General features: G+C 40.9%; 1 protein-coding gene across 1 annotated transcript; it reads right to left on the bottom strand.

Annotated features, from left to right (window-relative positions):
* Nucleotides 1-20476: 20476 nt before the first annotated feature.
* On the bottom strand, nt 20477-23487 carry LOC143881273 (patellin-3-like). The gene is made up of 4 exons (XM_077384279.1): nt 22250-23487; nt 21627-21751; nt 21357-21498; nt 20477-21091 (listed from the first exon to the last, which is right to left on the bottom strand). Exons 1-4 carry the CDS (start codon nt 23420-23422, stop codon nt 20831-20833), a joined length of 1701 nt encoding a protein of 566 aa, XP_077240394.1. The 5' UTR covers nt 23423-23487; the 3' UTR covers nt 20477-20830.
* Between the last annotated feature and the right edge of the window lie 383 nt (nt 23488-23870).

The following is a 23870-nucleotide window of genomic DNA, read 5'->3' on the forward strand; positions in this document are numbered from 1 at the left end:
ACAGACTTGTGAGTGTACTAAGACCATGTTGTAGCCTCATAAGGTGAGCTACCCTAGTCTATAAATGGGACAGGGCTCCTAACTCTAGGCTCCACATGTGTAAGCAACACATGTTCGTCGCTATATATATATATATATATATATATATATATATATATATATATATATATATATATATATATATATATATATAAAGACATGCACCTCCTAGTTGGGTTTCACTAAGTCAGCAAATATATTTATGTACATAATATATAAAATATATAAAATGAAAATATGGCTCCGGACTCAATCTATAGGGCACTATGCATATGACCACTTTTGTTGTATAACCCAAGTACGCCTAGTGTTATACAGAGTATGTTCACTGCTCACTGGTTACTGCAGAACACAAGTACACCTAGTGTTCACGGGGCAGCACCGGCACATAGCTTGAAAATAGATTCAACAGTTCCATCAGGGTCACGACCTCCCATTTGGCACACGCTGTATCTATCCCGTAGAGCTAACGATAATAAAAAATAATGAAAGAAATAAAAAATATGATATAATGTATGTTGTGCAGTATATTTATCCCTTGTTTTAAACACCTATTTGGTGACCCTGGATTTCTAACGATAAAGTTCCCATTTAACTTGGTTTTGGCCCAAATTTCTTCAAAGTTAGTAAAAATGACATTTTAACAGAGTTAGGCAATATCTCGAAAGATCCCCAGCAGAATCGCCAGCCATTGGACCCCGATCCAGAGGAAGGTGAGGGACGAGCCCCCAGCGGCCTCTGATATCTCCACATGTGAAGCAGAGCTCTACCAAGGAACTCTCGAAAGAGTGCCCCTTACGGCATGAGTGGCGATGCATATAAGATACCTCTTAATTCGGGGATGAGCCCGGAACCAAAACATACCTACAATAAGAAAGAGTCGACATCCAGGGAAGTCGGTCCTGGAACCTAAAAGATACTCTGTGCAATGGATAAATCCAAAGGTATATATAGGATCCATGCCTGGTGACGAAATGAGGAAGGTCTGAAGAGCAGCCCCATCCACCCGAGTACAAGCACCCGGTCTCTTATGCCATTTTCATTAATATTGAAGAGTTTTGGGCGAAAATCATATGAAATGGGAACAGATATCCCCGAGAAAATGTCTACCTAAACATGCATGACTCGATGATGGAAATAATAAGCACACACAAAATACATGAAAGAAGTGTCACCTAAGCGTAGCTAGGTTATGAGTGTCATGCCTAATTGATCTCTAAGTTCTGGTGGGCAAACACATGCATACTACATCTAAAGGTATAAGGTCTGTACAGGAAAGTAAGAAAACACAACAAAACACACAACACGACTCAACTCAACATGTGATACGACACAAAAAACCCTGACTTTAATAAAAAAAATTTTGCCTGAATCTTCAGATGGTCTAATGTTCATCCGAAGCTGCCTACGCATCCCTACCTCTCACAGGAATCAAGGCCACGTAGTTCTAGCGTCTATTCTAAACTACAATGCCTAACACCTCTAGGACTGATATCATAGACTCGATCAACTAGACTCAACTAGTTTCTAAAACTTTTTGTACGATTACTTAAGTTCAAGTGAATTATGGATTTTAAGACGCCTTATATGCCCTAACTAAATGCAAGTTTTTAGCCATAAACTAATGCAGGTGGTTCCTATACCTATGTGCGACTAGGCTGTGTGTCCTAAGAAAAACAATGGGATCACTGGCGCATCCTAATCTAGTCATCAGTCAGCGAAGAGTATCGCCAACCGACCGGACAAATGCGTAACAGACTCCTAACTCTAAAGCACTGAAGACGTCTAGGACAAACTCCTAACTCTAAAGGAAGATCTTTTCAAAAAGAGTTTGTAAAGATTTGTTTGAAGGATTTCTATTTTTTTGAAAGGATTTAAATGATTTATTTTTGAAGGTTTGACTGGACCTGGGATAAAGATCCCAAGCTACCTACGTACCTCGTGGAAGAGGATCAAGCCAATGTAGTTCGGAACAGACTTTCCTAACTACTCTCCTAATGACTCATGACTTTTCAGATATTTTTGTTATTTTTTTGTTTCTAGTGTTTTTGAATATTTAAATATTTTTAAATTTCAAATGTTTCACCCTTTCAACTAAAGGGAACCTATAAGACCACACTCCGTGATCCATGCCTGACAAAGTGTCAATGCTAAGGACATAATCCCTAGAGCTTAAAGGGGAACTCCTATGTAAAGACAGACTCACAAAAGGAAAGGACAGACTCCTACACTCTATAAAGGCATGACAGACTCCTAACATCTATAAGGGTAGGACCGACTCCTATATCTATAAGGGTAGGATAGACACTAGAACTTTGTAGGGGTAGGACCGACTCGTGAATTCTGCAAAGGTAAGACAGACTCTTAAATTCTGCAAAGGTATGACAGACTCCGAAACTTTGGAGGGGTTGGACAGAATCCCAAGACTTGATGAAAGGTTGGACAGAATCCTAGCTACCTATGACAATAGACCATACTCTTGAAAGACTCCTGAAAGACTAACTCCTAACACTAAAGGACAAATTCCTATCTATGGGGTTGACTCCTAGCCTGTGGATTGACTCCTAAACCTATAAGCCCTTAAGAGACCGCAAACTAGACTGAAGAAGGTCTCCTAGAAGAAGAAGAGACAGAGAATGGTGGTAGCGAGACTGGACAAGTCTCCTAAATGCAGAGGTGGGCTCCAAGTATCCCTATCGTTGCCCCTGCAATGATAAATAGGAATATGGCAACTAACAGACCAAGTTGGTTTTCAACTAGAAAGGGGTGCAACTACGTGTGACTTGGATAGTCTTCTAAAGGGTTAACTCACTCATGAGACAAAACCTGTCTCCAAAGGGTATAACTTTTTATATGAGACATAGCTTGTCTCCTAAAAGGGTGGGCTCTAGATGACTATTTCATTGCCTTTGCAATGAGGAACTAGTGTCTAAAGGTATCGAAAGGGCTAAGAAAGTCTTCTAAATAAAAGAGGGGAGTGATACTAGGATCGAGTAAGTCCCCTAAGGATGGGCTTGGGATGACTCCTTCATCACCCTTGCAATGAATGGGAACAAAAGGTTTAAGGGTATCTAAAGGACTAAAAACTCTAAGGACTACACACTCTCTATCTAAAGAAGAGGGAAGACGAAGAAAAAGGGTACTACCCTAACCTAGTAAGTCCCTCTAAAGATGGGCTTGGGCTAATGCCTTCATCGCCCTTCACCTATGGAAGTGAATTCCTAAATAGCTAAAATGGCTCCCCGAAGCTAGGGAAAATCCTAAACACAAAGGTACAAAACTAGCAATCAAAGAAATAACCGCTTATGAACTTTGGCAAACAATCATTAGCGTACAACCATAATAAGGATTTTATAATATAAACAAATAATAAATGCATCGTCCAAAAGAGACTAGTAGTTATTGGAATGAATCAGTACTTACATCATCACTTATTAGTTTATCGGTACCATGGTTTCTGGGCAATGTTTCATCCAATAATTCTATTATTCTATAGTTCTAAGTACATCAATTTATTACATCAATAAATGATACCTTAGGCCTACATATTGTGTTTTTTTACATGCTTTTAAGCATACCAATAAATGGCACTACTCTGAAATTCTCTTAGCAGTTAAATACATTACCATACAGGTGTCAATTCCATATGATTTGTAAACACAATGATGTGGGTACTAAAAGATACACGATTACAAAGCATTGTATTACCTTAATGAAAATTTTCAATTATCTATATCATTCTCTTTTACTTGGACAGGCATATAAACTTATTTTATTAATGCTATACCCTTAAACCCTTGGGAAATGATATTGGCACAGCCATGCATTAACAATTGCAAAAACTTATCTTATCTTTTAATATTTAAAAGACTATCAATATCAAAATGAAAAGAGTGATGGTTGCCATAATCAGAGGGCTGTCGTTTTCAAAATGAAGAGAGGGCCGCTAAAACCATGCTCTATGGGGGGTTGTCATTATCAAAATGAAAAGATGGCTGCCAAAACAAGGCTAGAAAAGGGGCTGTCATTATCAAAAGGGTGTGATGGCTGCAAAATCCAAGTGAAGTGTTGGCTTCAAAGCTAACTCAATTTGGGTTCTCGAATGTGGTGTAGACTTTGAAAACTGAGAAGAACATTTAGATTGTGAAAGGAACAAAACCTTAACTTAATCCAAGGCATACAACCAATCTATTTCAGTAGACATCCTAACCAGTTTATTTAATGGACAATTAAGCATTATACACACCAAATTTCAGTGAGTTCCCATTTATTTTGTTCCTAATTTCTTGCACTAGCTTCTCAAAAGAGATTTGTGAGCAATCAGGACTGAGATTACCTAAAAAATATCGAAAAAACATAACAGTAGCGATATGATGAAATTAAAGGTTTAGAATTCATACCACATTGAAAATTGTAGGCCTCTCTCTCCTTTTGCTGAGTGTATCGAGTGAATGACTCCCGATTGCATGCAACGAAACCAATCCGACCCAAATTATGGGTTTTAAACTTCTAGAACCCACAGGCTTTTGATGAACAGCCAAGAAAGATAGCCATGGCCATGTTCTTATGGGGTTATTGAAGAGATCACCGGTAATGATAGATCCAAAATAGAACCGAAAAGTATAGTTTTCTGATTTCTAAAAATTGCAGAGAAGGTTGGAAGAGAATAATAGTGACCAAGGAAGATGATAAAGATTATACGAGTAAGATCAAATTCCAAAAACGAAAATAGCACTCTGAATTTCTCCTTTCTAGAAAATCAATTTCTTTCTTTTTTTAGAAAATGCAAACCTCTTCCCTGAATTTTTCAACAAGAATCAGCTCTTAGTGTGGTTGCTTGAGGTTGAAGATGATGATAACGGCTGAAGTTTCATTGAAAAATAGTGCCTGTAATGGAGAAGTAAATTCAGGTGGAAAGAGATGGATCTAATGAAATTAGGAGGAAAAAGTTAAGGAGATGGGAGCCAAATGGGAATCTCACAGAGAAATTGCCGGAATCTAGCGCAATAGCCGGAGAAGAACGATCAAACTATGACTTGAGAAGGAAAAAGAAAAGTTTAATGAAGATTATGATGAAGGAATGGCTCTCTTCTTCAGCCCTCTTCTCTCTGCAACTTTCTCTCTGCAACTTTCTCTCTGCAACTTTCTCTCCCTCTAATTTTCTTCTTTTGATCTCCTATGTTACAGTCCTCTCAAATCAAAAATCTTAAAAAAAAAAAAAAAAAAAAAAAACCTTGCAGTCTTTGTCAGACCCCCTAATTAAACCCTAAAAGAGAGATGGAAATAGAAGTCCAAAAGGGTTTCAACATGATGGAGAAGGAAGTAATGGACTGGATCTCGTGAGGAATAGCCGGACTTTGACGAAACTCGCCGGATTTCATGGAAGCTTGCCGGTGTTAGGGTTTAAAGTTCAAGGAAAAATGGTTTTACAATCACAATCTAACTAATAAGGATCAAAGGATGAGGGACTTAACCAAAGCAAAGGAGGTAGTGGTGATGTGCGGCACTCCGGCGGTCGAATCTCCGGGTCGTCCGGATTCCGGTGAGATCTCGCAGGAGAAGAAGGCTAGAGTTTGTAAAAAAAAATCCAAGATCCCCTTTCTCGCTCCTCTCCTCTCTCTTTCTCTCTAATTAGGTTAAAGAAACCCTAATTCCTTGAAAAAATGAGGCTTAAATTGGTATATTTTGAAATCTTCGGGTGCTGATATTGGCACTACCATTTTGATGGGAGCCAGTTTGCACGAGAATTTTGATAGGCGCACTACAATCATGTCCTATTCGGACCTGTCCCAGGATAATTCACCCCCTTTACTTGCACTGTGTTTCTCCTTCGGCTCGTCTTATTTAGCCTCTTATCGGATTTTGACGAAATTTTGCAGGGGCCTAGCTATGACCCTATGCTACCTTAGGATGAAATTTGGGACTCTTGTTCAATGATTTGAAGAGTTTTTAGTCAAACCAAGCTATTTAGGATTCGGTCAAAATGGGGTGTCTACAGTGAGCTACTCCTCCCCAGTTGTAGTCCGCCAATCTGTCAATGTTGCTGACTATGCTAAGAAAGTCTCTATGAACTGTGTTCTCTGTGTTGCTAAACAGGGTGCGCCCCAGAAGAGACATAACAAAACTCATCACCAACTGGTGATAGTATCCATCACCTGGCTCTGCTGGTCTCACCGGCCAGTGATCTAATCTGCTCATCCGTAGCCTCGGCGAGGAAGTATGTGGAGGCCTACCGGGCGGGTCCCGTGGGTCAGGCTCTGGCACTCCCATAAGCTCTCTAACCTCTACCACTGTAACTGATGTCGGCAGAATGGGAATCCCTCCCATCCGAAGTCCTGTCAGTGATGAAAAACCCACGGGAGTCATCGCAACTTCCCCGAACGGGAAGTAAAAAGTGTGAGTCGTGTCCCACCATCGCTCTACTAGAGCTAGCACAAAGACTGCCCCCACACCCTCTGTATCTTTGTGTATAACTCTATCTAGCCCTGTCCCTTGTATATACGCTTGGGCTTGGGGATGTAAGCCGTTCCATCTTGTCCTGGTGTCCCTCACTGACCCTCTCGAGGTCATGACAGGAAGAGCCTGTGTAAAAGGTAAGAGGTAAATAAAGAGCAATGCGACCTAAATGAGAGTAAGCCTCAAAAGCTAAATGCATTCCTAAAATCTAAGAATCGTAAAAAACTGAGTCCAAAGGACATACCTGTCTGGCGCGGTAGAATCGCAAAAGATGACCAGTCGTACGCGTCAGAAGCGTACCCTGATACCCAGGAGCGTGATCCCGCTTCTCGTCCCCAGAGGACTCCCTCCCTATATCCCTCCTCCCTCGAATGTGGAGTCGGTGCACCATGTCTACTAAGAACCAAGGAAAACTCAGAAACGCGCGAAGTACGCGTAAAGAAAACCAAGAATCTCAAAGCGAAAACGAACTCGAACGAGTTGAAAATGAATGAAATAAACATCGTAAGGATATTTATATCCGTACAACACCTCCAATTTCGCCCAAGTCAAAATTGGGATTCGCCTGGGGCGAAATCCCTTTTCGCTTGGGGTGAAATTTGGGGAATATTCAACCAGTTTTGGGGAATATTGCCCCAATTTCGTCAAATTTTCACCATGTTTCAGCCCGTCTGGCTATTGTTCGTTCGCGAATTCCTGCAGTCTTTCAAAGATAAATCGGTCAACCGCTGGCATTCCCCAGGACTTCGAAGTGCTTTATATTCGGTGTCCTCGCGGCAAAATTAAGCTGCATGTACTCCCGAATAGCCGAATATACATATATTTTCCCCACAAAGTCCGCATAGGGCATTCTAGAGGCAGCCAATGCTTCCCAAAATCTTTCCATCGGGATTTCAAGATCCTTGGAGACAATCCAGCATATCTTGCACCATCCCTGACAGAGTCCAAACACTCCAAAGGAGTTTAAATCTTGTCAAATCCAATCCAGGGTGCAGAATCATCCCTACCTTTTCCCCCAGCTGAGTGTATCAACATTCACTCACCATTGGAAAATTCCAAGGCAACCTTTTGCCATCCAGAGCCTCTCCAACAGAGCAATCTTTCTCCCCAGTAGAGTCAATGCTTTGCATATTTTCGACAGAAAGTCAACTCCCCAACATAGTTGGGCCCACTCGTTTAGCAATCCGAACTCCGTTTGATTCAAAGCCAGATTGGGACAACCAAGAAAACCTAGTTTTGTGGTTATCCCCATCAGAGTAAAAACGACATGCAATCCCTGCCAAGATGGTTGAACGTCGGAGAATCTCTCTATTGCATAGAAGATCCCCGACGGATGCTGCTGTTGTTTGTATCATCCTCACCAATGAGTCACATACGTTTAAACTCTCAAACAGGGAACATATACTCTTTGTCCTTCTTCCCAACAAGTCAATCAATCAGTAGCAGAGTCAATATGTGCGAAGACCTTTTAATCGCCTTTTGACAGAAATCCCTGCTTGTACAATCCGTCTGACAACGGATTCATCAAAACTTGGTCAAACATGACCACATTCCGACACTATCGGTGGATGTTTACATCCCCTTCAGAATCAATTCTGCAATTCGTCGGTATGACATCGACTCCCCCGAAATATTCGGACCTCCAGAGAGTTGTACCCCCCAAGGAGTCATGCACCCCAATTCCCCAGCGAAGTTTATAACCAAACCCCCAACAGAATTATTCAAAAGTTATTTTGAAACATATCAATGCAAGACCTCTGAGGCAACCCAAATCAGTGTGAGTCCCCTGAGGCATCCCAATCAATGTAAGACCCCTGAGGCAACCCAAATCAGTGTGAGTCCCCTGAGGCATCCCAATCAAAGCAAGACCCCTGAGGCAACCCAAATCAGTGTGAGTCCCCTGAGGCATCCCAATCAATGCAAGATCCCTGAGGTGGTCTTGAGGCAACCCAAATTAGTGTGAGTCTCTTGAGGCATCCCAATCAATGCAAGACCCCTGAGGCAACCAAAATCAGTGTGAGTCCCCTCAAGCATCCCAATCAATGCAAGACCCCTGAGGCAACCCAAATCAGTGTGAGTCCCCTGAGGCGTCCCAATCAATGCAAGACCCCTATGGCAACCCAAATTAGTGTAAGTCCCCTGAGGCATCCCAATCATTGCAAGACCCCCGTGGCATCCAAACCATGTGTGAGTCCCCCGAGGCATCAAACCAGCGTGAGTCCCCAGCGGCATCAAAACAGTGTGAGTCCCTCTAGGCATTAAACCAGCATCAATTTCTTGAATCATCCCCAGCATAAGTGCCCTGAGGATACAACCAAAGTCTCCCTGAGAGCACATGCCCTGAGCATACAACCAAAGTCTCCCTGAGAGCACCTGCGTTGAGCATACAACCAAAGTCTCCCTGAAAGCACCTGCCCTGAGCATACAACTAAAGTCTCCCTGAGAGCCCCTACCCTGAGCATACAACCAAAGTCTCCCTGAGAGCACCTGCCCCGAGCATACAACCAAAGTCTCCATAAGAGCACCGACCTTGAGCATACAAACAAAATCTCCCTGAGAGCACCTGCTCTGAGCATACGACCAAAGTCTCCGTGAGAGCACTTGCCCTGAGCATGCAACCAAAGTCTCTCTGAGAGCACCTGCTCTGAGAGTACAACCAAAGTCTTTCTGAGAGCACCTGCCCTGAGAATACAACCAAAGTCTCTCTGAGAGCACCTGCCCTGAGCGTACAACCAAAGTCTCCCTGAGAGCACCTGCCCTGAGCATGCAACCAAAGTCTCTCTGAGAGCACCTACCCTGAGCGTACAAGCAGAGTCTACCTAAGAGCACCTGCCCTGAGCAAGCAACCAAGTCTCCCTGAGAGCGCCTACCCTGAGCATACAACTGAAGTCCCATGAGGTATCCAAACAAGTGTAAACCCGTTATCACACAGTTTCAAATCTGAGCTAACCCGTTATCATGCGGGAGCTCTCCATGTTAAGTCCATTTCTACGTGGTAGCCCCCTAAACCGGTGTAAACCCGTTATCACACGGTATCCAATTCGAGCAAACCCGTAACCACACGGTAGCTCTCTAGGGTAACTCCGTCTCTATGCAGTAACCCTCCAAACTAGTGTAAATTCGTTATCACACAGTACCCAATCCAAGCAAATCCGTTATCACACGGTAGCTCTTCAGGGTAAGTCCATTTCTACGCGGTAACCTTCCAAATCAGGATTAGTCTGTTTCCATGCAGTGATCCTGCAAATCAAATCAAAGCTCGAGTAAGTCTGTTTGTACACGATAACTCGTTAAAAACCATATATGTTAAAACACAATATCATATCGAAATCATGCATACGATCCGTCGTATCAATCACCAGATGCCTCTTCGGCATCTCTGTTATCAAAGTCTGCACTGGATGTCTTAAAGATATCCCCTGAGGTCCCTCCCAAGTCAGGTCCCCAAACTTGACTTTCGATGACCCTCCCGACTAATTAGTAGCGACGTCCACCCAAGACTCGTTCTAATGGTAGTATTTTCAAAACCCCAAAACCCGTCGGCGAGAGGTTTCCACACGATGACCTGACAACAAGATTCCTCGGTGAAGGCTGCACGCCTTAGGATCCGATGTGAGTTTTGCAAGCCTATCATTAGTCTCCAATGATAAAATTTTGTTGTCTCCTTACTTTGGCATTCAAGTGCATTGCACCCTCTACCAAAGAGGGGCATCTGTAGACACCAAATTTTGTCAAGGCGGTACTAATGATAGGTGTCGCAAGGAAGAAACTTATGACGAGTCCCAGAGCACCAGTTCTATTTTTCTCAATCTGTCTTTAGGGCGTTTTTAGAAGAAAGTGATTTTTGAAAGCCGTTTTAAACAACCGGAAAGCCTGTTTTTACACAGCACCTTCTTTTTTGGCAAACCAAAAGCTTATTTTACACAACACCCGCCTTTACGGTATAAACCGGTAAGCCCATTTGCACACGGCATTTTAATCCGAAAGTTAACTTTGGGTCGAAAACTTCTGTTTTCACCCAAAAGACACTTCGCTTCCCCAAAGGCGTACGATATTAGGTTCATTGGAAAGCCCCCAGAACGAGGAATTCAACGGACCTGACCTCGTGCCAATCGAAATTCAATCGGAAGAGTTACGAACATTCGAAACTAACCAATAAAAGATGAAAATCACATTTTTCAAAAACCAAGAAAAGACGAAACATTGCGCCAAACGGGGACGATGTCATCCAGATGACATCACCAATTCTGCCCAGGGCGAAATTGGTTCGAAACACCAAAATTTTTTACCCCCAACTCCTATAAATAGGAGGGGGTAAGAGTAAAAAGAACTTAGTCCTCCTCTCTCTCTCTCTCTCTTTGGTGTATGTACACCTCCCTTCAGTGTATTTCTAGCCCAAAAACCCTAGTCTATCTTGTTTCTAGAAGAGAGAAAGTAGAGAAACTTTAGGTAGCTAACACTGGGCATCGGCACTCTGGTGAAATTCCGAAGGTTCAGAGCGACATCCTTACTTTAACGTCGTTGTTCTGCCGAATTTCGCAGCTTTTCAATAGTAGTGTCGTTGTTTTGATGAAATTTTGATAACTTTGGAGTTCTTTTAGCCATATAGCGCTGTTACACCGCTAATTTCTCAGCAACTCTGGAGCCTCCTTCGCCAACACAGCGCCGTTGCGCTGCCGAATTTCGGAGAACCCAACGGCCTATTATCTAAATAGCACCGTTGTTCTGCTAAAATCTCGGCAAACCCGAAGTCCCCTCATCAACACAGCGTCGTTATGCCGTTGAAATCTCGGTAACCTCCAAGCTCCTCTTTTTTAAACAAACGCGGTTACACTGCCCAACCCTCCCTGATAAAATTACATTTTTTTACAAGCTTAATGTAATTTCCTTTACAAAGTAAGGTATGGGGTGGTGACATAAGTTCTCTGAATCACATTGCCCTCAGAACTTATGATATAAACCCCTCTGCATTTCTTTTACTTTTCTGCAATTTCCTTTACAAAGTAAGGTACGAGGTGGTACCATGCTCTCAGAAGTTATGGTATAAACCCCTCTGCCTTTCTTCCTGCACTATTTTTTTCCGTTAGATTTGGTGGCCTACTTGAGATCAGTTGCAAGATCCTTTCAGGATTTGTGACACATGGTCTCAAACAGGAATAAGCTGCAACCGCTTATTTTCAGTTTTCTTTTTGTAAATTCATCTTTATTTACATCCTAGAATTAAGCATAACCTAAATAAAGGATAAAAAGATAAGTTATCATGGTTCAAATTCTTCAAAAAATGCTAATTTAAGTTAAGAAACCGGATTCATCCGGGCAAGAGGGGTGCCTAACACCTTCCCCGATTGTCACCATAACCCTTATCCAGATATCTATAAGGACCATGCCTTAAACAAACAGAGCAAAATATAAGGTTCAAAGGCCCGGAGCAAAAGAACCCCTCTGGTTACTGTTCTTCCAACGAAATTCGAGTTGTTACTCATTTCATTAGAAGAACAGGCACGGGTCCTAGGCCTTAACCTAGGTGGTGACTCTGAGTTTCTCTATCTTGCAAAGTTAGGACCTTTGTCCCGAGTTCGTAAGTAATGCATATCAAATAAATACTCCCTTAAGAACTCGATGTGGTAATCTCCTGTCGTCCAACGCTGCACGAAAAAAAACTAGGTCCCACAAATAGCTATGAGTCTCCTAGTCTCGCTCTAGAGATGGCTCTGCATCTCCTACACTTGCCCCAAATACAATGTTTGAATGATTGAAACAAAGAACAAAACTCCCTTCTCAAAGAGTTACAATACAGTTCAAGAAAATGTACAGTGAAGTCCTATATCCAATCCTTTGCTCTTAAGTCAAGAGAGGCACAAATAAGTTTGAATTCAATCTACGGATGTTCCAAATAGTCTCAAGAGTGTTCTTGATGAGTTTAGAGGGTTAGGGAATATATATATATATATATATATATCAGATATAGGTTTCTGAGCGATATATATCAGATATAGGTTTTTGAGCGATACCTTAGATAGCTTATCTAAGCAAGCTCATATAAATAGGGTAGGTAGCTATGTTGTTTGGGTTATGTTACATATTGATTCTATAGGACCTAACATAGATAGGGTGTCTCTAAGAAATCATCTCCATAGGATCATGGTACGCGTTGATTTGTAGAGGTTTAAAATGGATGTCTAGAAAATGGGTCCATTTTGTGCTTGTACAGATCGAATAGTTAGGATGGTTATATGGAGATGGTTTGTTAGGAACACCCTATCTATGTGAGGTTCTATGAAATGAATGGGTTGGATGAGTGTATTTATAGTAGGCTTCATTGTACCAAAATCATTTTCATTGGAACATCATAGGGTGTCCATTTGTGGGGGTGAAAATGGACAGATACTGTTTGTCAACTAATCTGCCCATTTTTTCACCCCACAAATGAACGCCCTAAGACGATCCAATGGAGCTGATTTTTTGTGGACACCCTATCCATGAAAGGGCCTTCCAAATGAATGCTTTGGATCCCCCCCAACAATGGGGGCCCACCCCTATTTTTGCACTCGAGCGCATATAAGCTAATCTCGCTCGAGCGCAGAAACCCTTTACTTATATATATATACTTATATATATATATATATATATATATATATATATATATTATAATGGCAAATCTTTAATTTCGGGGCATTTCTAGAAACTAGCCGTTATGCCTTTAATGGGCAGATTTTTTCCAAGGCTCGGTCGACCTCCCCACCTAGATCGAATGACCAAAGCTTGCTGGTCCATTTTTAATTTTAAAGGAAACCTTGTCACGGTTGATCGGCCTTGTTCATTTTTGGGCAATTTGGGGATTTTCCAATCTAAACTTTTAGGCCTCTGATTCATTCATTTTCGCTTATCTTTTGATGCTTTTAGGGACCTTATTAGATGCTTGATCATGCCTCAATTAACCCTAAAGCTAAGGATTGGATTGACATTCTAAAAGACTTCGAAATGTGCTTGATCGTCACTTGAACTTCAACACTTCAAGGCTTCATTGCTCTTGGATCTTCTAAGGTTCACTTGAACTTGATTGTCCCTCCATTCTAAGCTCCATGCCTTAGATCCAAGCTTCCTTGATTTTGGCAAAATAAATACAAAATTTACATTCATTTAACAAACACATTAGTAACACAAAATCACTTATGTCTGGAATCATCAAAGGAAGATGGAAATTAGCCTAAAATACACCCATGACAGAAAAATGATCAGAGTACCCCATATCAGGTGAAAATGATGTGACTACTCTTGAGTTATGTAAAATAACTTATATACTCATAGATCGGGTAAAAATTAGAAAAATAACCCTAAGTCGTGAAAATGACTAAAATACCCCACAATATAAAAATGATCAAACATGTCATATCGGGTAAAAATGACCATAATACTACTGAGTCATCAAAAACGACCAAAATATGTTAGAAGAGTTTTCACCCCAGGCAAAATCGCTATGCGTAGTGAAACTCGAAATCGTATAGAATAAATTTTTTCTAGCGATCTTGCCTCTTAACCCAAGAACCTAAGTTGTTCTAGATGATCTGATCGTGATAAAATAAATAGGTATAGAAAGACATTATGCCTTACAGCTGCAATTGAATTCCTCTACGATCTACTCCTCGAACAGCCACGATTGTTCTCAACATCGCGAACCCGCAAGTTGAACCGATGGATTCATTTGATTGCACCAAGGGGTCTTGAACAACTATTATTCGAATATAGGTACTGATCTATATCAGAACCTAAGAGGGAAAATTCAAAATTTGCAATGGAGCCTTTTGGAGTTCTTAAAACTAGAACTAGAAGATGAAAAACTAAAGAAAAAGAGAAGAAAGATAGCATGAATCTTTCCTTAAGTGTGTTGGACGATTTTTCCAAATTGTATTGCTAGAAAAAACGTCCCTAATAGTATCAATAATGTGTGGATTTTGTAATTTATAAAATCCTATGAATTTTCTCTAACTAGGTTTATCAATTTAGCAAAACTAGTTCCAAAAGTGTCTAGATACAATGTATCTTGTGAATAGATATGAGTTGGACGGATTTTACAAAATAGGTTGGACGTTTTTGCTCCTTAATAATCTCATCTTGCCTTTTATCAATTTCAATTTGACTCACAATCAAATTCTTATAACTTCTCCATCTCTCTTTATTTCTCTAGCTTTTCTAGTTTTCCTCTAATTTAATTTTATCTTGGATTTTATTTAAATTACAAAAACACCCCAAAAAATGGTGAGCCAATTTTGCATAGCTCCCACCCAAATCTGTATTTTTATTATTATTCTTTTATTTTGTAATTAAATAAAATTCTTTATTTAATTCCTCACATCCAATGGGATAATTGCTCCATTTATATTTCGAAAATCCCCTCAAATATATTTATGGTAGTTAACATTTAACCAACACTATATATATAGGAAAAGGAGTGTGCGGTCGAGGGCCCCAAACTCATGTGGGCCCACTTTGTTAGGATGATCCAAAGCTTTCATTTGAAAGGCCCTTACATAGATGGGGTATGTACAAAAAATCAGCTCCATAGGATCATCATAACCCATCCAAAAGTGGAGGGCAAAATGGACAGACACAGTTTGCCACAAATATGCCCATTTTTGCCCTCCACTTTTAGAGGGGTTAGGATGATCCAATGGACTTGATTTTTTGTACACACCTTATCTATGATTTGCAAATGAATGGTTTTGATCAGCACAAAAAATGTGGGACCCATGTGTTTGGGCCCTCGACCGCACAATCTTATTCCTCATATATATATATATATATATATATATATATATTATATTTAAATATAACTTTCCCATATATTTAATCCAACAGATGAAATCCATCCCTGAAATCTGGTAAATGCAAGACCCTATTCCAAAAGGATGTTCACGGGTCATTCGATTTATGACTAGGATCGTTGTAGGGATCCAACGATCGATCCTGCAGAACTCAATGATGGGACCCACTACGATCTCACTCCGTAGTTAAAACTACAATCACATTAGATCAGTGGCCTCCATCGAGACGTAACCCTAAAGATGATTGTCAAATCATACCCATAACCACATCTAATATGTGCAAGTCATTTCTTCTCTCTACATCTATTGAGTTGGATCCTACGGGGGGTGGACTCCTTTTACCCCTTGCGCCCACTCATTGTATACCTTTTCAGTCAAGCAGTTCAGTGCTCGCAAATGCATTTGTAAAACCATTTTAGAAACATATAAGCATTTTAGAAAAACCTTTGATAAACAATTTTATAGGTCTGCTGCTCTGACCGAAATTGTAGATTTCATGCCCTATAAATTAGGGCAGAGAATTCCATGTTGGGTATCCTTATTGGCCTCGAGGGTTTGTCATAGGATCCAGTACCACCCAAATGCCACTCCAATTAAGAACTACTATAAGATAGACTAAAACCCTAGAACGGGCGCACATACCAATATGACCCCTCGATCAAAGGACATGTAAAGGGTCTGGTAGAATAACCTTATTTATTCTTGTTCACAGGTTATTCTAATGTGACCTTGTTCAGTACGCGATCCAACTTTCGCACCCACTCTTCTTGCTTAGGGTCCACTACCCAGATGACTGAGAGAAGCCACCTCACGACATGTGCATGTAAGCAAGTCTGGTGTTGGTTGTATCCTATTGTATCTATCTTTGTATGTATGCTTTGAATGGGGGTTGTCCCTTGTATAGGCGTGAATTCCGGTATCCGGGGCGCGATGTGGTGGTGATGTGGACCACGTATCTCACTAGAGATGTCGGCGTGGCAATGCATGCACGTCCGATCTTGGAAGGTGACTCGACGGGGTAGGAGATCTGACGATGACAAATTGGAGACTGGCTGAAATAGGCCTTTGTACTGGGGTACTGGAATTTGGGGTAGATTCTGGCATTGTCTGCCCATGATGGTACTGTGGAAGACGCTGAGCTGCTGGGAGAGGGGGAGGCCAGCCGGACCCGAGTGTGACTGTGAGCGTGGCTAGATGGTTTTGCCACCATAGTGGTGCCACGTGTCGTGTCATCCGAGGAATTGCTTCATTTTTACCCATCACGTTTAGTTCTTCTGTGGTGTCTGCTCTCACATCCAATAGCCAGCCCACGAAATGCCTTGTGCGATGGTCCGTAGCAAATCCCAAAGATCTAATTAACTTTTATTAGATACTCTCAAAACAAATAAAACAATAAAGGAATTTGCTAGCGACCACCACAGAAGGCATTTCGCGATGGGCTGTTGCATGTGAGAACAGGCACACAGGCTCAGATGTTGTATTATTAATTTAAGTCATCTGAGGTGGCTGCTCTCACATGCAACAGCCCATCCATGAAATGCCTTCTACGATAGTCCCTAGCAAATCCCAACAATAAAACATGGGCCAAAAACAAAGTCAACTGAATGAAAATGGGACAGGTATCTATTCCATTTCACCAAGAATTAGTGATAACCACCACCTAAAGATTAGTTTATCATCTAGCACGTCCTCTATCACTACCCCCACCAATGAGAGCAATTGGACTAATTGCCGTTCATGTTTCTGAACTCCTGCAGACTACGCTTCGTCGTCACCAATTTTATAATAGGATACTCCTACCTTACTATCTTATGAGATTCTTTATAATATGAAGGAACAGAGAAATATTATTGAAATTTTAAAGTCTTTGGTTTGGTTGAGCCTCATGACCTAAATGTCATGGGCAAAAGAGGGGAAAAAAAGGAGAACGTTTGAAGCATGAGAGTTCCAACCTCACAAGAAACCTGCTTGCAATCGGTCTAGAAAGGAATCCAAGGCTTTTTGGATTTAGGGTAAAGAAGATGATTACTTTTGAAAAGTTAGGGGGCCTGTCCCCTTTTCCTGTCCCCTTTTCTCGAGGAAAACAATATTGCATTCAGATTTCAGAGAAGTTATGTTGAACAGATGGGCGTGTTTGTTTTGTTATAGAAATGAAAATCCCTGCTATACTTTTGTTTTGTTTGTAATGTATAGCACTAAAAAGCAGAGGAGAAGTATAGAAATGGGGAGGCAAGTAGCTCAGACTTCAACTTGATGAGTTGCTTTTTTTTTGTTTTTGTTTTTCTTTTTGTCATTTCTTGTAGCATTCCCTTATTACTGTTGAGGAGTCACTATCTTTTGACCATGAGTAGATAGAGTGCGTGGAAAGTAGGGAGTTTTGGTGTTTATTTATTTGGTTAGAAAAATCTAAAGAAGAGAGTCACTTTTACACTCTTCCTAGAAGACACATTTTGAGCCCTACTCCTTATTGCAATCAAAATTTGGCCAAATGACACCTTGGTATTGCGATCCTAGGCCCTTAATCCCCTCAAGACTCAATTAGGGTTGCCAAAAAAAAGTTTAAACCTTTGATTTTTGTAGTTCTTTATACTAAGCATCAGATGCCATTCTGAATGAGCCCAAGACCATGTGGATTGCGTAGTGATGTTCTACATGATTGGCGGTCTTGATTTCACACACGTGACCTGTCCGCCCCAAAAAATCATAAACATTGGTACAAATCTCAAGGTATGACCTTACGCGGTTATGAACTTCAGGATTTTGAAAAAAAAAAATCACTTAATTACCATAGTGCCAGCGACATAAAGTTTAGAACTATCTCATTTGACTTTTTATTATTTTTACAACATGTACCAATGTCGTTTTTTGGGCGTGACATGGCCCTTTGTAAGAACTAACAATTGCCTTTAGGAATTAGTTTCACATATAAGGTCCCCATATTCCCCTTTAGCCACCACCAAGGTTTCAGTTCAAGCCCTTGGGCCTAAGTAGTTGAGGCAAACCTCCACTTTAGCCAGAGTGCCCACCAAAGGTGTATAATTTCTCTCCTGAACGTCCTGCATGTATGCAATTTTTTAGCTGTCTATATTAAATAAAGGGAGATGATAAATCCGCACCCGCTGTAGGATAATTCACACCCCTCTACCATGAATTGACATCGATAGGCGTCAAAAAAGGAGGTTATGTGGCAGAATTTTAACGCTTTTTAACGTCAATTCACTTTAAAGTGGTGCGGATTATCTTTAGGGGGTGTGAATTTATCTTCTCCCTAAAAAAACACTTTACTTACTAGAATCAGATGCTTGGGTTAGTATTTTTGGCTACGAGAGATCCAAAACAAAGCCCATTAAGTGGATGGTTCAGATCAATTATGGGTGGGACCTACTATGCAAATGTGGGAAGGTTTCATTCTATTACAATGAGGTCGCGCCCTACTGATGCATTCCTTGACATTTTTGGGTTTGTAAATAACTTGAGAGAATGTTGAATTTGTAATAACTTGAGAGAATGTTGAAAACTTCTATGGGGGTGTGTTGACATTGGTGTGTTTGGGTGATGGGACGGTCTTCGCGGCCACTGCCACATGTATGGTGATTGGATCCTTATGGGTTGAGCCATCATGAATCGGCCTATTACCAGCTGTCCTGGTAGATTGAATGATCCTAGCTCTTGATAAAAAAATGATCTAGAAGGTGCCCATAACCCTCCAATCCAACTGCATATGTATTTGAGAATCCTATGCCAATGGCTTATCAATCGTACTGTTCCTTGCTTTCCCTTTCTCAAATATGATTTCAAGACAGAAAGATAACTATTAACATATTTCTCACATCATCCTCACATCTATATATTGTATTAATTAATTTCCCTTTCTTATATCTTACCCTTTTGAAGATGTTACAACTGACGTGGGAAATCCCACCCACAAGAAACATGGGGTGGGGGAAACGAACTCAAAACAAAGAAAATAATCTATGGGCGACCAAGTCATACAAAAAATGTCGGCCATGGCATGTGCAAAGTTGCTAGGGCACATGCCTTGAGTCTCTCAGCATCCCTGCCCACCAAGGTAGACAAAGCAAACCTCATTTTCTAGACATCAATGCTCCTAACGACTTCATCAGTAGCATTTAATTAATGGGCAGTTTTCATTTGAAACCCTCACTCTTCCATAACCTTCATAATTCAAGCCGAAGAAGTAAAGCCCAGGGTTTCAGTTCCAATTTGCACATGAAAACATGCATTTGGACAACAATAAGTGCAGAATTCTTGGACGTCTTCAATTCTGACTTTGCCATTTATTACACCTTGCTTTCCTGAGATTAAGGGGAATATGTTCTGAATTAGAAGAACCAGGGGAGATCAATCAATAAAAGCTAACTGTTGTATTGGTGTCAGGGAAAGAAATGCACTAGCCAACTTTCTTTAATGAAATAAGAGTATCCAACATGGGTCTCTTGACTGACAGAAATTGACTTTAATCACTGCTGTTAAGGTAAAGGCGTATAGCGGTATTGAAAGAGAGGAAGTCTAAACTGAAGGGAGCCCTTGTAAAAAAAAGGTGAAAGGGCTTCCCCATTGGCTGCCCATCATCATCATGAATTCCACCTCTTTTTTTAGGGGCTCCCTTCAATCTAGAATTCCACATAGGAAATATAGTTGCTTTATCAGGTAAAGAAGGGGATCTAGACAAACAAATGTGGGCACAGGCAAAGGAAGGGTGATAAAGAAAGATAAAATTCAGTCACAGGCCAAAGCAGCCTAAAAAGAAGAGATTGACCATGTTACTGAAATCACTCCTACCCTTTTTCAAGGATAAAAGGCCAAACACCAACTTCCCTTTCTCTACCCACTCGCTCTGTGTGTAGAGAAGGGAGGTAGACAAAATGATTATCATAGATGAATTTAGGGGAGTAATATCCCCCCCCACCCCCCTTAACAGAAATCGTTAACTTTTATGCTTTTGGAGTTAACGGTTGCTTCTCCACCCCTTCATAAAAGTTAACGAATACTGTTAAAGGGGGGGGGGGGGTAGCACTGCCCAAATTATCATCTTTTAGGCTTCCTACATCACACCCACACGGATAACACGCATGTCCATTAAAGAATAGAAATGAATACAAGAACTTTCAATCACAATGTAATAAAAAGACAAGCAATAGATAAAGCAGAGAATATAACAAAGATAAATTCAATGTACATAGAAATTTACAGGGTAGTAGCAGAGCTCTTTCCCTTTCTGTATCACATCCACATTCCTCACAAAAATCTTACAAACAAACACCAATTTCACTTTAAATAACAAAAATAGAAAAACCCAAAACAAGTAACAAAAGATATAGCAAAAAAATAAAAGAAAGTTTTTTTTAAAAGAAAAGATGAAACCCAACACAAGTACTCATCTTTCCAATACTAGTTCTTTCATACCAGACATGATGGTGGTGGTGATGAAGATGAAAGATGTAGAGCTTCTAGTTTCCTGTTTATTTTTCTTACTATTTCGGTATTTCCACTCAAATGGAATCAGATGAGCTCTTGGCCTTGGATCTGTAGAGGAGTTTCCTCTTCTTAGAGGTGGTGTTGTCTATGGTGAGCACAATCTTGCCGGGCTCGCCGATCTTGAAGCTGTTCTTCAAGACAGGTTCATCGGTGGCAATCAATTTTCTTGTCTTATGAACGATCACAGTATAACCATCTTCCGAGCTAGGAACGAACTCCGCACAGTAACTAACGTCCCATCCCAAGACCCTAAGCTCCCAAATAAGAAGGCATGCCTGCCAAGAACATCCAAGTTCAGAAAAAAACAGAAAAAATTGCTAGCCATAAATGATCTAAACGTGGGTTTTCTTTAGAGAAATCATCCAATCAATCTACCCAATTAAGAAGACAAGTAGCCTCTAAAACTTTTATGATAAAAGATGATAATTAATTGATTAATTAAAAGGAGGAGATCATGAAAAACACTGGTGCAAATCCACATCTAGGTTCCAACATAGCAAAATAACATGTAGACATGGCCGAATAACATCAAAGACTCACCTCAGAAGCTGGTAATTCGATGGAATGTTTGGTAGTTGGTTTTATTGTAACCTCAGTAACTGCATCTGCAGTACAGAATTCTGAATCGGTGTCCTTGCTCAAGCCTCCGTATTGAATTGGGACTTGTTCGGGAGCCATGTATCTATAAAAACACAAAGCCAATGAACAAAAAAAAAATAGAGAGATATATAAACAGACATGACAAAAAAGGAGAGGAGAACACACATGAAACCAATAAAAACCAAGAAAAGTTTAGGGGTTTCAACTGACTTGAAAAGGGTATCTGTAGACTTCGATGGCCCTGCGAAAACAAACTTGCTCTTGGTCCTCTGAGTCAGGAATGGACTAATCATCCGGTTAAAAGCCAGATACCACCATGGAACATTGATGAAAACCTAAGAACAAAAATCATAATATAAGAAATTTAAATTCCAAGATTGAGCACAGAATTAGAGGAAGGTTTAATCATAGTCTTTAATTTCGGCCCAAATATTTCATTTCTCAAAATATTTGAAATCCACTTTGATTCCGAAAAATACAAAGATTTCGTTTAAAATCACTATTTCATTAATGTTTTTGTCGAAATATGCAAAACACAAACTCTTTTTTACATAAAAAAAGAAAAGAAATTTTGAGGGAAACCAAGACAAAAATCGAACTCCACTTGCAAAATGGAGATTTCTTTTTAAAATATTCCTTAAAAAAGGACCAAAAAAACCAGTAGCCAAGAATCTTGCTAGGATTTTGGTGATTTAGTAACCGAAATGTTTTTGTGGCTAATGAATCCTTTAGAAAATTTTCATGAAGAAGGTGAAAGAATCTCCTGACAATAGTTTAAAATCAAAATATTTGTGTGCAGTACCAGAGTTTAAAACCTGAGTAATCCAACCTACCTGTTTGGCAACGAATTCTGGATAGTTATCTTGGAGTAATGAAAGGGCCTGGTTCGTGGCCTGTCGGAGCTCTCTCTTCGCGGGTCCCGGAGAATTTTTCAGATCAGTGACCTGAACAATAGTGGAAATCCCTCCTGGCGTAAAATCAAGCTGCTGAATACCCTTCTCCAAAAACTGAATCCTCCATCTGAGAAATTTCTGCCTCTTCTCCTCATCTGAAAACGTTTTCTGATATAATTCTTTATTCTGAAACTCCCCATAAATATTATAACAAACTGGGTGTCCTTCCTTATCAAACCCATGCATAAAAACCACTTTCTCCAGATCACTCCCTAAATCTTCCTCCAAAAGCCCCTCAATACCAAACTCCTTCCTCCATATAACAGTGTTCTTTATCATAGTGAAAGCATCTTTCACCTTAAAATCCCTCGCCCTAAGGAACTTCAAAAGCACAACATCGGATTTTTCGTCCCCGATAAGCGGAATTCCCCATATGAACACGTCCTCCGGGGGTTGCTCCACCACCGGAGCTTCAGATTCCGTCACCGGAGCTTCAGTTTCCGGCACAGGAGCCGTCACCGAAACGATGGTCTCTTCGATTGCTTCAACTGTTTTCGCTCCATCTTCATCAATTGGAGGAGAGACTACAATTGCCTCTTCAACCACCTCCGTAACCACGGCCGGAGTTTCTGCCGGAATTTCAGCCGGAACTTCGGCCTCCGGTGGTTTTTCTTCTCCTTCCGGCTTCGAAGTTGCTTCGGCCTCCGGTGGGGCGGGTTCATCGGGTTTTGCGGGTTCTTCTGTAGGGGGAATATCAGATTTTTCTTTTTCTTTTTCTTCTTCTTTGGGTGGTGGTGGTGGTTTGGTAAATTCGTGGTTTTTGAGGGCTACTTCGATGAGTTTTTTGAGTTCATCTAGGGCTTTTTTTTCTGGGTCTTGGAGATCAGAGACTTTAGAGCTCTCCTCCTTGAAAGAAACCGATTCTGGGATTACCTCTTCTTCAGTAGATTTCTTTTTAGCCTCTGGATCAGAGACCGTTACAGTCTCATCGGACGGCTTCGATTCCTCCGCCACAGGAGGTGGTGGTGGATCCTTCTCCGTTGATTTCTTGGCCGGAGGATCATCCGCCGCCACCACCTCTTCCGCCGACACCACTTGAGCTTCCTCTGCCATAAAAAAATAGTCTTTTTTTAGAGAGAGAGAGGGAGTATTGTGGTTTTCTGAGGAGAGGGTAGGAGGGGGGCTTAAAAGGAGACAAGGGGGATGAGATGGGTAAGACCAGTCTGTCACAGTCAGATGGCCAGCTCCTAGTTAATTTGTGGGCCCCACTTTCGTTCTTATCTAACGCCGTTTGTGTATCTTCGATGCCGGCGGGACGATGAGTGGTGGGTCCCACTAGCCGTTTTTGTTTAGGGTTTTTCGTCTCTTTGTTTATGCAGTGTTTGCTGCGGTCGTGTTGCGTGGTATGTTTTGTTTCTTTTCTTATTTTGGATGGGATTTGCTAGGGACAATCTCAGAAGGCATTTCGCGGACAAGCTGTTGCATGCGTGAATTTAGGGGTGCAACTCAGGTCGGGTAGCGGTCGGGTTCGGGTTGAGTTTTCCTAACCCGGGTTGAGTTT

Source organism: Tasmannia lanceolata, unplaced genomic scaffold, assembly GCF_043159265.1.
Source record: "Tasmannia lanceolata isolate RefF3 unplaced genomic scaffold, GAP_Taslan_0.1 ptg000002l, whole genome shotgun sequence".
In the NCBI taxonomy this organism is placed as follows: Eukaryota; Viridiplantae; Streptophyta; class Magnoliopsida; order Canellales; family Winteraceae; genus Tasmannia; species Tasmannia lanceolata.